Source organism: Myxocyprinus asiaticus, chromosome 8 (genome assembly GCF_019703515.2).
Source record: "Myxocyprinus asiaticus isolate MX2 ecotype Aquarium Trade chromosome 8, UBuf_Myxa_2, whole genome shotgun sequence".
Classification (NCBI taxonomy): Eukaryota; Metazoa; Chordata; class Actinopteri; order Cypriniformes; family Catostomidae; genus Myxocyprinus; species Myxocyprinus asiaticus.
In genome coordinates, this window is record NC_059351.1 from 35,433,331 (window position 1) to 35,449,147 (window position 15,817).

The 15,817-nt window shown below is 35.9% G+C and overlaps 1 protein-coding gene across 9 annotated transcripts in view; it reads left to right on the plus strand.

Moving 5' to 3' along the window:
* Positions 1–5,208: 5,208 nt before the first annotated feature.
* LOC127445464 (serine/threonine-protein kinase DCLK2-like) overlaps positions 5,209–15,817 on the plus strand; it is a 75,504-nt gene continuing 64,895 nt past the window's right edge. For 4 of the 9 annotated variants that reach the window (XR_007897990.1, XR_007897991.1, XM_051705561.1 and 1 more), the window contains exons 1-2: positions 5,209–6,280; positions 12,135–12,475. Coding sequence is in view for 7 of the 9 variants with exons in the window: in XM_051705561.1 (XP_051561521.1) it covers positions 5,884–6,280; positions 12,135–12,475 (738 nt within the window). In the remaining 2 variants the exon portion in view is untranslated. The remainder of the gene's footprint in view (positions 6,281–12,134; positions 12,476–15,817) is intronic. The other 5 variants (XM_051705562.1, XM_051705564.1, XM_051705567.1 and 2 more) reach the window with 2 other exon arrangements.

Consider the following 15,817-nt stretch of genomic DNA (forward strand, 5'->3'; position numbering starts at 1 on the left):
TCATTTGGAAACCAAGGTCCTAGAGTCTGGAGGAAGGGTGGAGAAGCTCATAGCCCAAGTTGCTTGAAGTCCAGTGTTAAGTTTCCACAGTCTGTGATGATTTGGGGTGCAATGTCATCTGCTGGTGTTGGTCCATTGTGTTTTTTGAAAACCAAAGTCACTGCACTCGTTTACCAAGAAATTTTGAAGCACTTCATGCTTCCTTCTGCTGACCAGCTTTTTAAAGATGCTGATTTCATTTTCCAGCAGGATTTGGCACCTGCCCACACTGCCAAAAGCACCAAAAGTTGGTTAAATGACCATGGTGTTGGTGTGCTTGACTGGCCAGCAAACTCACCAGACCTGAACCCCATAGAGAATCTATGGGGTATTGTCAAGAGGAAAATGAGAAACAAGAGACCAAAAAATGCAGATGAGCTGAAGGCCACTGTCAAAGAAACCTGGGCTTCCATACCACCTCAGCAGTGCCACAAACTGATCACCTCCATGCCACGCTGAATTGAGGCAGTAATTAAAGCAAAAGGAGCCCCTACCAAGTATTGAGTACATATACAGTAAATGAACATACTTTCCAGAAGGCCAACAATTCACTAAAAATGTTTTTTTTATTGGTCTTATGATGTATTCTAATTTTTTGAGATAGTGAATTGGTGGGTTTTTGTTAAATGTGAGCCAAAATCATCACAATTAAAAGAACCAAAGACTTAAACTACATCAGTCTGTGTGCACTGAATTTATTTAATACACGAGTTTCACAATTTGAGTTGAATTACTGAAATAAATGAACTTTTCCACGACATTCTAATTTATTGAGATGCACCTGTATATCTCCCTGAGTGTCGACATGTTTGTGTAGACATCATGCCTATACATCATGTTTTGACTATAAAAACTTTGCCAGTACAGTAAGACAAAATAAAAATACATTCTCTGAAAAACCTAAATATCTTATGCAGTGTTGTTTCTAAAACAAGATAAATCTAATTGATCTTATTTTAAGGATTTTTAGATATTTTTACAGGAAAACAATAAAAAAAATTATTATCAGGAATATGATTTTTGCCCTAATATCAAAGGTCTTACTAGAGAAAAATAAATTATGATCCAATTATGATTGTGCCTGGTAACATGTGCATGTAAAATGGCTAGAAATAAAATTTTAACTTAGCGTAAAGCTGACAATTTACACAAGGTTTATTTCTATTTCTTCTGCTCCAGACTTACTTCAAACTTACTTCTCTGTCTGCTCGTATGAATGTAACACATCATAAGAAAGTGTTTCACCGCTGTTCAAATGCACTTTGGATCACATCATTTATATGTATAAATGTTTTCCATCTGAAAGGACTAAATATTAAATGAAACAAATGTCTATAATATGCAAAGTAATCTCTTCAGTAATCAAAATACATTTTGAATGTAATTTTATTCTAATTACCAGTTATTTAAATTGTAACTGTAGTGGAATACAGTTACTTATATTTTGTATATTAAATATGTATTCCCGTTACATGTATTTCATTACTCCCCAACCCTGATCATATATGAATCACCAGGCATGTTTCTTGAGTGGCTATGTATCTGCTCTATGCTGCTTTGTCCATGGTAGCTCTCTCTCTGTTCTTCCGGGTTCAGTAGGCCAGTATCCCACTCCTAATGGAATTTGAGGGATCTGGGTCATGGGAAATGGCTTTCCTCTACAGGATGGCACTAACTTGACTGCACAGCCACCTGCAGAACACGAGCTGGTTGCACCATGTGGTGGTTTAAAATCAGTGCTGTCAGCTTTCAGAATGGTTAAACTCAGGATTAAACGGGATAGTTCACACAAAAATTAAATTTTTTTCATCATTTACTCACCCTCATGCCATCCCAGATGTGTATGACTTTCTCTCTTCTGCTGAACAGATTTTTAGAAGAGTATTTCAGCTCTGTAGGTCCATACGATGCAAGTGAATGGTGGTCCAAAAAGCATATAAAGGCAGCATAAAAGTAATCCATAAGAATCCAATGGTTAAATCCATGCCTTCAGAAGAGATATGATAGGTGTGGGTGAGAAACAGATACATTTTAAAGTTATGAATCTCCACTTTCCCTTTCACATTCTTTTTTTGTTTTTGACAATTTGCATTCTTTGTGTACATCGCCATCTACTGGAGCAAGGTAGAGAATTTATAGTAAAAAAGGACATAAATATTGATCTATTTCTCACCCACACCTATCATATAGTTTCTGAAGACATAGATTAAACCATTGGAGTCTTATGGATTACTTTTATGCTGTCTGTATGTGCTTTTTGGACCTTCAAAGTTCTAACCACCATCCACTTGCACTGATTGGATCAACAGAGCTGTGATATTCTTCAAAAAATCATCATTTGTGTTCAGCAGAAGAAAGAAAGTCATACACATCTGGGATGACATGAAGGTGAATAAATGATGAGAGTATTTTAATTTTTGGAAAACAATCCCTTTAAGGAAGAATATGTTGGTCCTTTTTTAAGCTTTGCAAAGATTTCTCCTCTGACATTTGTGGACACATCAGACTCAGAAATCCTGCAAACACTAAAATTTAATTAACCTTGGTATAACATGGAAAGCCACCTTTCTCTTTTATTTGATTAATTTGTTATAGAGTATGGAAGCCAAATGGAGATGCGTGTGCTTATAAATGTGTTAAATAGTACTCAAATTTGGTTGCTACTCATATATTTGATACACCCTTTGTAAACTTTAGGTATATGCTCGAATGACACTGGAAATTCATCAGATTTACTGATATTTCATTTATATTATTAATAATAAATGTAATAATAATAATTTAAAAAACCTAGATATAAAACTTGCCCTTACTTGTAGCACTTGTGTCATGTGAGTCTCTTTATAGGATACCTATTATATCTGTGTTTGTGTACTTGTACACCTCCTGGGTCCTAGCAACATTTTGCATGTTGTATCAAGGTCTTCAGGTATAACCATGAAACCCAGTACATATGATAAATTTATTACTCAAGTATCTGTTAACAAGATGAGGCTAAATACATCTAAACAATGATTAAGTGTTTTTTCTGAATAGTTGCTTAAATGTAACACTCTCTTCTGCTCTCTTCTTCTTCCTCTTTTTTTTTTTACCATTCTGTGCATGCACAGGTCATGCACTAGATGGCAGACATGGATATTTCTTGTAAATAGGTAGGTGCAGAACAAAATGTTGCAGAAAGATTGCTAAAGCTGAAAATTTGAGCAGACAACTCTTTCCACTTAGATTACAGTGACTGACCTCTCTTTTACCTCACACCGTTCCTTACTTGACCATTTACTTTTTACCTTTAATAAATAAATAATAAATAAATCTTCCATGGCTGCTTCATTAACAAATAATATGAGTTATTTTATATAGAGACTGTTTGTGCTGTTTTCACCTCAAGAAATTGTTTAATATGAAATTGAAAACCAATTAAACATTAAAAATATAACAAGTGACATAAAATGCCAATTTTATTTTTGACCACAATGGCTTCATATAATTTGAAACACATAAGTGAATATTTAAGCTTATTGTTTCCCAAGTTGATTCTCTCTTCATTCGGTTTTAGAGATTATGTAAAACCAGGCCCTAGGTAGATCCTTCTTTGCAGTGAGGGGAGTGTCCTCTTTCTCTCTGTCATTTTTGGTGGAGGGATTGTTCTCTCAGCTGCAACTGTTATTGTCTTCAGGATTTCCTCTCTCCGGTGCTTTCATTCCCCTTTACTTCCTCTTATGCAGTCTCAGCTGTTTTTATTCTTCCTTTAATTCACAAAAGAACCGTCAAGTCACAGTTTGCTTTCACAGTGTCTCAGGAGGCTGATACTTACAAAAGAGACATCACATCAGAGATATTTCGCCACATCTGTGTTGATATTATTGTCAGCAGTTTCAGAGCTGGAGAGACTACAGCCTGTGCCACATAATCAAGAGCAATTGCTTTATTGAAGCTTGAGTGTTAAATTGCCCTGAATGATTAAAATTCACCTAAAATGAAAATTCTCTCATCATTTACTCACCCTCATACCATCCCAGACATGTATGACTTTCTTTCTTCAGCAGATTTTTAGAAATATATTTCAGCTCTGTTGGTCCTTACAATGCAAGTGAGTGGTGATCAGACCTTTGAAGCTATCACATAAAGGACACATAGAAGTAATCCATAAGACTGTGGTTAAATCCATTTCTTTAGAAGTGATGTAACAGGTATGGGTGAGAAGAAATTCAGAATGTAAGTCATTTTTTAATATCCACTTTCACTTTAACATCTGAAAGTCACATGTGGTGCCTGTTTAGTTTCACTTTCACATCTGAATGTGAAAGTTAAAGTGGAGCTTTAGAGTAAAAAGGACTTAAATATTGTTCTGTTTTACATAATCTCTAAAACCATTCAGAGTAAGGACTATATCCACTTTATAAAGGGACAAGTCACAAAACACAATGAAAGAACCTTTTTATACAGTAAAATTGTATGACTATTTTCTGACATAGCAATATAACAAAATATAAATAAAGAAATGCCATAATAAGTGGTCACATGAGAAAATATGAGTCTATGAGTCTTAAACTTTGCACTTACAGCCAACAATCTATTAAATCAGCACAAGAAAGCACATTCACATTAGCAGCTACACTGTTTTTTTTTTATTTATTTTATTTTTTTTTTTTGTTAAAACATATCAGCTTCAACATAACATACAAAGGAGTGACCAAACGCTGTTCTCTTTAGAATTTTTATACAGCTAAAATACGTAGACCCTAAAAAAAATGTTTAAACCTTAACTAAATAAAAACATTCAAAAGCACATAACTAACCACACAAGTAAGATGAAACAGAACTTCTTCTTTTTTTTTTTTTTTTTACATAAAATATGTGATATATGTGTGAACAGATGTGATGGGTCATGCAGAGACTTCTGAATGTCCATTTCTAAATAAATGATAAAAGTAACTGATACTTTTTAGATATTTAAGAAATTAAAAAAAAAAAAAAAAAAAGCACACAGGCTATTATTTTCTTGCAAAATAGAAATATATTAATATTAATATATAAATATTATTATTATAATAATATTATACGTTTATTCTTTTTCATAATTTGCAAGCCTACTTCAAAATGCACAACAATTTACAGTAAAAGATTGTCTTTTTAAACATAATATAGGCTAGTTTTCATTGTGGTATATGATAAGGTAACTTAGTTACAGTTAAACAATTAACAGGTTTTCACTGCCTTTTTTATTTTTTTTTTTATTTTTATTTATTTTATTTTTTTTACTATAGGCTTCATAATCTGGAGCTTTTTAGGACCCAGAAAAGGAGGAGCTCCTCTCTTCTCCTCCAGTGGCCTTGATGTAGGTGTGTAATGTGTGTGTGTGCCAGTGGAGGGATGAAGAGAGCAGCGGACTGTCACGCGTGTCCAGCATGCGCACATACATCTCTTTCATCATTTGGATGACCGGGACTCACCCCATGGATAGTATCTGTTCTTGAGAGCAAACATTTCACTTAATATTACATTTCTTGGATTTGTGGACTGCTGAGATTTTGCCGACCTAATTTATTTAATCTCAACCTATTTACTTTAAAATCTTTTTTTTTTTTTTTTTTTTTTTGCTTTTTTTTGCTTTTTTTTTTTTTTTTTAGCTATATAAAAAGTCTAAAAAGGACAGCTTTTGGTCACTCCTTTGTATGTTATGTTGAAATAAGTGCATTCTATTTGATCAAAGCCATTTACGAAGCAATAATACGGTACAGCATCTTACAGCCTGGACAGGACAACACTATTTAGAAATAACAGGACATTACAATAAGCTCCTCTGTTGTAAAGGATCCGCGCTTTGTCTCCAGGAAAATAAACATGTCCAGCAGAAGTATCGAGTGGGAGCATTTCGAGGAGCGCGACAAGAGTCACCGGTCCCCGCGAGGCAGCGCCCGTTCTCACTCCGGCTCGCGGGGTAACGGACTCGTGCCCAGTCCCGCTCACAGCGCGCACTGTAGCTTTTACCGCACGCGCACGCTGCAGTCGCTCACCTCCGAAAAGAAAGCGAAAAAAGTTTGCTTCTATCGGAACGGCGACAGATACTTCAAGGGCTTGGTGTACGCGGTCTCCAGTGACCGCTTCAGGTCATTCGATGCGCTGCTGATGGAGCTGACCCGCTCCCTGTCGGACAATGTGAATTTACCGCATGGAGTGCGGAGCATCTACACTATAGATGGGGGGAAGAAGATCACCAGCCTGGATGAATTACTGGAAGGTGAGGTTCAAGAATGTTCAGTTGCAACCGACCACCTAGCCTATATGCCTGCATACTTATCTCCATATAAGACACCCCATTGCCTTATTTATATGGAGAAATACGATAAAGCACCACTGGCATGATCATAATAGTAATAGCAAGGATTTATTGTTGGATTAATAATGCTTAAATGCTGCAATATGGCATCACAGTTTAAGGATAACTTTTCCATGGATAACTCTCTCTCTCTCTCTCTCTCTCTCTCTCTCTCTCTCTCTCTCTCTCTCTCTCTCTCTCTCTCTCCTGTATCTGACATTTACTGTTAATCTTAGAACATTGCTAGCATGAACAAACCAAGAGCTGTGGATTTTTCCTGTTTATGACATAACATCTCAACATTATCAGTCATCTGACCCCTTTTCTTCTCTCTGTTTCTCCTTACAAAACAAGCTCATTGACCATAGCAGTAACTGACACATTATTTTACTAATGGTTACTGCATACTTGAGCAACTGATTCAAAAGTATATTGAGTAAGTTGCAGTAATGTATGTCTTGGTATAACTGGGCATTTTAAGGTTTGTCACAGTCACCACTAGCTCCATTCCTTCCCTGATTGAACTACACTAGACTGAAAATCAGAATCTTAACTCTCCTATTAAAATTATGCTCTGCTATGCTCTACTTGTATAAATAAACAGATTTTTTGTAATTAGGTTTTTTTTTTTAAATTATTATTTTTATTGTTATTATTTTCTCTTTTTTTTACAATTGGTTTCACGCTTTTCTCTATATGATATTCAGAATGCATTCAGTGACCGCATCTTTCAAAATACATTAAATCTTTTCTCACTCAGTCTCAACCATTAGATAAACTTTGTGTATCTACAGCCAATTTTACTCACATATACATATTGTTTTGTATATACAGGACTGTTAAAACAGTAAAATTAACTGAATTAGACAACAATACGCTTTAGCTCTACCATATTTCATATTGAAGAATACTCAAGGTATACAGTAAAACAAAACAAAAAAAAATCTATATTAAAAGGGCCAACTTTGTAATGAGTGTGTTATGCAAACATGGCTGACAGAGCAGGTAGGTTGGTTGGAAGCAGACGAGGAAGAGATAGAGGAGTACACATGCAAGGTTCAAGACAACTGAGAGAAATTATACATCAAACTTTACCAGTATTTAGTATTTTTCTTCTTTAGGTCTTTGGGTTATGCATGACATACTGTGTTTGCTGGGTGAGAATGTCTGCAAATTTATGGTAGAATGTGCTGATTTTGAGCCATGTATGAAGTGTTTTGGTGGTGTTAGTGAATTTTGGAAGAGAAATTAACTGATGTGTTAAGCTGCATATTGCAAAAGACAGTTGTGTGAAGTGTTTGCAAAAAGTGTAATTAGTATTGAGAAAAGCATGTAACCAATTGTAAAAAAATAAATAAATAAAAAAATACTGCATGAGATATTTATACTTTTATGTAAAAATCTTTTGTCATACCACATGACTATTTAAAAGAACTACAAAAACCTAAAAGAAATGATGACCTAAAATAAACAGTAAACTTTCACTTATACATATGTATACATTTAAAAAATGTTAATGCAAAAAAAAAAAAAAAAAGTTATTTAAAGCTACACACATATAACTGTACTTTACAAACACTGTATGTACAGTTTGGCAAATCCAGCTGCTTTGACTATGCAGCATGTGAGGCTGTGACGCGGAATGTGGCTCTGTGTTTGCTCAGTGATGCAACTGTCCATGAGCTTTGCATTTGAAGTGCCGAGCTCAGCATCTCTTCACACAGACTGAGGGTTGGCTTAGTTCTCTTTTTTGTTTCGAGACTGTATAAAGTCTTATACACACATGTGATCAAAACTCTGAATGCCATTGCTTCTGATCTCCAGCAAAAGGCAACTCTGTGGAATTTTAAAGCGTGTTACATTATAGCTGGTGATACTGCTTACAATGCTGGCCAAACAAACTTTGTTGAGTGATGGGTAAATTGACTGATTAAAAGAGGGTGATGGAGGGTTCATAACCCCTGTGATTGTTCCACACCTGAGTCCCATGTGAGTGGGATCCGTATTACTATATTTCCCAGATTTGTCTCTCTCCACACACACTGTGTGTCAAATAGCTGCCATCCCATTCTCATTTTGGGTCAGTTTTTTTCCATCAGTATTAGTGACCCCATCTGGAGTCTTCCTGATTAATTAGCCTTTTGTTAATTTCTCAGCTTAATAAAGCCCTGTGCCTTGGGAGTCTCTCCCTCCCATTTATTTTTGAGGCAACTGAGTGAAATTGAGATTATATGATCCACGTGGCAATGAAATGACATGGATGTTTGTGGTTCCGGGTCAGTGGCGGAACCAAACATTGGGAATGAAGATCCTTAAGGATTTATGTGTATGCAGTGTTGATGAATTATTTGCCTACTCTACAGTCAAATTGAATTGTGTAATGTTTAACACAATTAAATGAATAAAACTTAAAATATTTCATTTTAATTTTATTTTATTAAATATTACTCAATTCAATTTGATGGAATTTTGTTATGAAATTACGTAATTTGGACTTTTTAATTTGGACTGCACACTAAACACAGTATACCAGAACAGAAGTTTTAAGTATGCATCCAAGCCTGAGGCTGTGTGTGATTATAACACACTTATTCCCATACGCTCATGTGAATAAACAAATGTTTCATTCACACTAGGCGAGTCATCTGTTCTCAGTTGCCTCTGACTTCCTTAGTAACTGAGATAAGATAAGAAACAATATATATATGATTTTTTCCTCTCAGATTTAGCCCACCAGAGTGCATGAGTTTTGTATAAATCAGATCTGTTTAGGTTGCTTTTTTAATTCTTTAATTGTTCCGCAGTTACATTTTGTCACATTTAAGCTTCCTGCAGTTTCTCCCAAGGCTATAGACATTGCAATTCAAATTCAGAAGATATCTGAATGTTTCTGAATAGATTTTGCTTGTGCAATGATGCTCAAAATTGCGTAGCTGGGAGCCATATTTCACTTCCCATGATTTGTGCTGTGCGCAATTGGTGACCTATTGACAAATGTTTCATATTTGTTTAATAAATTTAAACCTTCACCTTACAATGTATTTGGGCCAGACTCAGAGATTTTACAAAAATGTATTTTCCTTCAGTCCGAAGCTCTCTTTAATTTAAGTGACATTAAAATATGAGGAAGAACCTTTTCAGAGCTATTTGGATTTAAAATTAGATTTATCTTTCCTATCTTGTTTTGGTTTTTAATTATTTGCTTTATTTTGTGATGTACTGGCTGCTCGTTCTAACTTGACCCCGTCAACCTTAATATCAGGATCACTTTACGTTTGTTACTTCTACCTAGCTCACAGTTTTCATTGCTGAGTTATGTCTCACCTACTTCAACAAGAGCATCATTCATCTTGGAATCATAGTACAGTGAATATTATGCAAACCTTTTAGTCATCCTGCATAGTCATGGATGGTCAACTGTATGTATAATTGCAGCCGGTATGGCCTTCATTTAATTTAGCATGACTTCGTAAAGTGTGCAAAATATGTCACACAAATTCAGCACTCATGTTCACCCAAAACTGAAAATTATTTCATCATTTACTCACCCTCATGCCATCTAAGATGTGTATAACTTTCTTTCTTCTGCAGAACACAAAGATTTTTAGAAGAGTATTTCAGCTCCATAGGCCCATTCAATCCAAGTGAATGGTGGCCAGAACTTTGAAGGTCCAAAAAGCAGATTAAGTCAGCATAAACATAATCCATCAAACTCCTGTGGTTAAATCAATGTCTTCTGAAGTGTTCCAGTTGGTTTTGGGTGAGAACAGATCAAAATGTAACTGTGGCATTCCTACAATTTGGTGGCATTTAAGTCTCCAGTGCAAGTGTGTGGTCTTTATAGTGTTTAATTTCAACCGATTACAAGTTTGATAGGCTTGTTAAAAATAATAAATTCTATTTATAATGTCACACACTTCTGTTGGCTTAAAAGTTCAATTTTAAATAATTGAAATCCTTTTCAACTATTGCACTCTGTCATGGATATATCCGCAAAACTGCACGTCAAACATTTTTGACAAAAATAAGTGCTAAATCATTGGCTTTCTGTTTTTTCTGGACATCTGAATTTTTTGGTCATTTAGCTTGACCAGTATGACTAATACAATCTTTAACATGTCCCTGTAATGATGAAACATGAATGTACTTGTAAAAATACATTTTTTATTTTTTCCTCCCAAAAGTTTCAAAGCCGGAATTACACCAAATTGTAGGAATCACCCAACTCATTTTTCACAATAAATCTTGACAGCAGTCTCCATGGTGATCGTGATTTGAAGCTCGATTAGACTTCCTATAGTGCCATCTTGCGTTCTGTGCATGTGTCAAGCACTAGGAAGTGTAACCAAGCTTGAAATCATGCTTGTGCTTAGAGACTGGAATGGCAAGATGTACATTAAAAGATGTTATATTTGTGTCTGTTCTCAACTTCTCATCCAAAACCATATGGATCTCTTCAGAAGACATTGATTAAACCACTGGAGTCTTGTGGATTACTTTTATGCTGACTTTATCTCTTATCTCCTGGCCACCATTCACTTGCATTGTATGGACCTACAGAGCTGAGATATTCTTCTAAAATCTTTGTTTGTGTTCTGCAGAAGAAAGAAAGTCATACACATCTGGGATGGCATGAGGGTGAGTAAATGATGTGAGAATTTTCATTATTGGGTGAACTATACCTTTAAATGCAAACATGTGTATTTTGTGCTAATTCGTCAGAAGTCATATGCTATGAATGTTGCATGCAGAGATTCTTCTTCTGAGGCAAGGGAGAGAGCAGGAGTTGAGGGATGTTTGTCCTGTTTTGATGCACTAGCATGCCTTTTGTCCTGACAGATATTCGCTCCTTAGGATGACAAAGCTCCATTTTCAGACCAGCTGCCTCTGCTGTAGTGCCAAGATGTGCCATTACACACAACAAACATGCCCTTTATTTTGTCTTACACACATTCATTGGCTTTAAATACAAAACAATGTCTATCAAACATGTTTAATTATGCAAAATGCCATGACCTCTCAGTTAAAGCATTTTATAAAACATTTGTTGGGCAGTAATGTTTATATATACAGTATATATATGTGTGTGTGTGTGTGCTTGCAAAGGAAGCTTTTTATTCTTGTGGTTTTATTTACTAAGGCCCTTTGTGTTTTGAACAAAGTAGCACTGGAACATGGGAATGGATACTTGCTAGCAGTTGCATTGGAATTTGTGCAAAATAGAAAATACTTTGCCTTGGACCTTGTCCAACACCATAGCTGAAAAGTGTAGAGAAAGAGAGAGAGCAGGGTCATGAATGGGCTAAGGGCACTTTTCATTCCACCCAGTGCATTAACCCTATGCAGTCTTTGGTCTCTTGGATGGTATTCAGATATTGGTAGTGTACATGTGCATAGGTGTACCAGCTTTGCTACAATTAATTTTAGATATCTAGAATTTTGTAAAATAGTGCTGTGATTACTAGTGTGTTCTCTTTGGTCAGTATTACATTAAATAAAGTAAAAATAGGTCCAAACCCTCAGAAAATGTCAATGTTTACTTCATGAAAATATACAAATCTCCCATTTGAATCAGTCTGAATCAAATCTGAATCTGGAGTCTTTACTTCAAACATAAGCCTTTTTGACCTTATGTTTGAATTGAAGAGGAAATATATGGATGATTCACATTTTCAATAAATCAGTTTTTTTGTTAATAACCAATCACTTCATCAGCATACAAAGAATTTTGTGCTAAAACATCATTCCATTCATCTTATTCCTTTCTCTTTGACAGGAGAGAGCTATGTATGTTCTTCCAATGAACCCTACCGTAAAGTGGACTACACCAAGAATGTCAATCCCAACTGGTCGGTCAATGTGAAAACAGGCACATTCCGCTCGCTACCATCTCTTACCACCTCAAAGAGCGACCTTAGAGAACGAGAGAGCAAAGATTTCATCAAACCCAAGCTGGTGACGGTCATCCGGAGTGGCGTCAAACCACGCAAGGCCGTCCGGATCCTCTTAAATAAGAAGACGGTTCACTCCTTTGAGCAGGTGCTTACGGACATCACTGATGCCATTAAACTGGACTCTGGAGCTGTGAAGAGACTCTACACTCTGGAGGGCAAACAAGTAAGTGATAGATATAAAAAGCCATTTATAAAGTCATTTTAATAAAGATGTTAGACAAAGCCAAGGGGGGTTAAATTGGTCTCAATTCTGCCAAAGGGCATCATTATTCCAAATGTTTGCTGAGTGAGTGAGTGAGTGGGTGGTCAGTTTATTGTCTCTCATTCTCAATTATGTCAAACATGGTCCCAGTACTGTCAATTCAACATTATTAAGGATGAATGTAAACATATTTTTTCGTCCTCAGATGTGCCAGATTGTCCTTTTGCATTTAATTGCTTTTAATAAATGTGAATGCTTCCATGTCACCACTCTCAAGGGAGCCTCAAATAATGATCTGGACTGGTGCATGTAGTATTTACATATAGATAGTTCAGAATTATACATCACGAGGTGGTAATGATCACCTGAACCCTTTTTAATGCTGAACACGCTTGAGCCCTACTGGACAGGAAATCCAGATGGGCCGTGTCTTTAGTCACGTCTGTGGTTGTTAAGACAATAATACTTTGTTATGCCATCTTTGTTTTATTTGTATGGTTATGGCCCAAAACCCACACTCTAAAACAGGGGTTCCCAACCTTTTATTTTTTTATTTTTATTTATTTTTCAGCTGAACCCATATGACCTAAATTACTTAAAATCTCAGGGGTATCTTTTAGTGGTCACATAAATGAATACATTTAATTTCTGTCATACTTTGGCTTCATATTATTAAAGGAATAGCTCACACAAAAAATCATAATTCTTTCCCCCTCATGTCATTTCAAACCCATATGAAATTCCTTTTTATGCAGAACATCAAAAGAGATTTTTATTTAATTTGATTGAAGATGACCCTATCTATTTTTAAGACAATGGCAGTGGATGGTGCCTCACATTAAAGCTCACAAAAGGACCTAAAGTATCATAAAAATAGTGTTGAGAATTATAAAAGAAAGTCATACGGGTTTGGTACGACATGAGGGTATTTTCATTTCTGGGTGATCTATACTTTTAATTGAAATCCTGTGATTTTGATTTTCATATTAATTTTTGTAGGTAAACATATTTGTTTTGTCATTTAGGTAAAAAGTACTTAAATAACTCTGGTTATTTACAGCAATATCTGAACAAAATCAGACAGGAGGACACATTGGAGTAGTTCTTAGTGTCTCTTGGCTTTGTATAATGTTGAGGATTGGCAGAAAGCACAATTGACCTTTATATTCAGTTAGTGACAGGGACACTGAGAATTCAGCCATGGTCTTCCCAACAGAGACACTATTCAAGACAGAGTGTGTCCCAGTGTTTATACCTTCTCTTTTCATCTGTTCACCTACGCATTCCTTCCTGTCTATTTGCCTCTCTGTGTTGTTTGCTTTATGTTTTAAAGCTTCAGGCACAATTGGTCTGTTCCAAAACTTAGTGAGCTGCCTCGCTGTTTCCAGGCAGCTTTCTTCTTTGGCAGCATCCTAACTGAAATAAAGCCTCATAAGAGAGCCATTTGGAACGCTCTAAATAGGCGGCAACTCTGTGCATCATTCAAATAGCGCTCCTCACACGCAGCGCACAAGACTCGACTCGCAACTGATTTCAATACAGGTGAAGAGAGAGGGACAGTGTTTACTACAATGATAATAATTATGCATAGCACACACACATTTGGGGTTAAAATAGTCAGTTTTCTATGATATTAAAGGGGTCATGACATATTCTTTTATTATAATTGTATTATCTTCCCTGAGGTCCACATAGAATGTCAGTAAAAAAATAAAAAAATAAAAATTGCACCAAAACAGTCAGAATTTAATCATATATGATCACTTTCCACCCTGTCTCTGCCCCTCTGTCTGAAACACTTGGTTTTAAGCTATCTGGCCAAAAACTGTTCTCAAGTAAAAGTATAATTACTTGAAAAAAATAATGACTCAAGTAGAAGTAATGATGTTAATAATTACTTAAGAGTGAAAAAGTATCCAATTAAAAGAATACTCAAGTAGCAAGTAACTAGTTACTATCATATGTTACAAAATGGATGTTTAATCTCCAATATTCCATTACATAACACACATTTAACATGGATTACATAATAATAATAATAATAATAATGTAATAATAATAATAATAATAATTGTTATTATTATTATTGGATATTCTTTCATCATTCACACTTATGTTGTTCCAAACCTTTATGAATTTCTTTCTTCGATGCAACACAATTAAGGAGATATAGAGAGAATTTTAGTCACCATTTACTTTCACTGCATGTTTTTTCCTCCATATTTTTAAAGGAAATGTTGACTAAGACTGTCAACATTCTGACTAACATTCTGTCTAACATCTTTTGGGATCCACAAAATACAGAAAGTCACACAGGTTTGGAACAACATGAGTGCGGGAAAATGATGACAGAACATTCATTTATGGTTGAACTATCACTTTAAGGATGCTTGTCAGATTTGGACAAATCTGTCAATTAGAAGAGAAGTTTAGAAACCAGTTTCTAGTAATTATTATGGTGAAAAAACGTGAACAATATTCCACAGGGCCAATCATATATAATCTGAATAAAACGAAGCAAGATCATGCTTTTATTAATGGCTACCTTCGCTATGTCACAGTATGGATTCTTAGTTTAGTTACAGTATTTTCAGTATAGAAAGAATTTAGATAATTAGTTCTGTACAGTAAGTGTAGACTGCATCTTATCTCTGTATTTGGAAGCGTCTTAGGCTTATTTAAGTTCAGAGTTTGTTCTCTGTTGTCCATGAGAAAAATGCTCCACATCTGTCAAACAAAAAGTTGTGCTGTGAAAGCTGTCAGAGGCACGGCGAGTAGGCTTTAATTGCGAATAAACCTACGATAGAAATTAGCGAACCCCAGAAGCCTCTGCAAAGCCTTGCGGGAATCTGGGGTTGGCCAACTGGAGACGGCTCTGACCTTGGCAGGGTCCATGCGCACTCCCACGGACGAAACTAAATATTCTAAATATTCGAAGTTCCTCCTATGGATGTCAAAAGCCATCTTCCACTCATCCCCCTCCTTGATCCGGACAAGGTGATAAGCATTGCGTTAGTCCAACTTCGTAAAGACGGACACTCCCTGAAAGAGTTTGAAAACTGAAGACATCAATGGCAAAGGATAACAATTCTTCACTGTGATGTCATTCAGTGATTGGCTTGGTGGAATGGGTGATGACGATCAGGGGCGTGCCGCTGAGGGTATGGTCTGTGATAGGTTCATCCAACTGGACTGTCGGAACTTGCCACTTGGAAGCCATTTCGATGTCCATAAAGTTCCCTTCGGCTCTGGAATACAGCAATGCGGAGACAGCATGGCTGGTTGATCCATACTGCAGCCGGG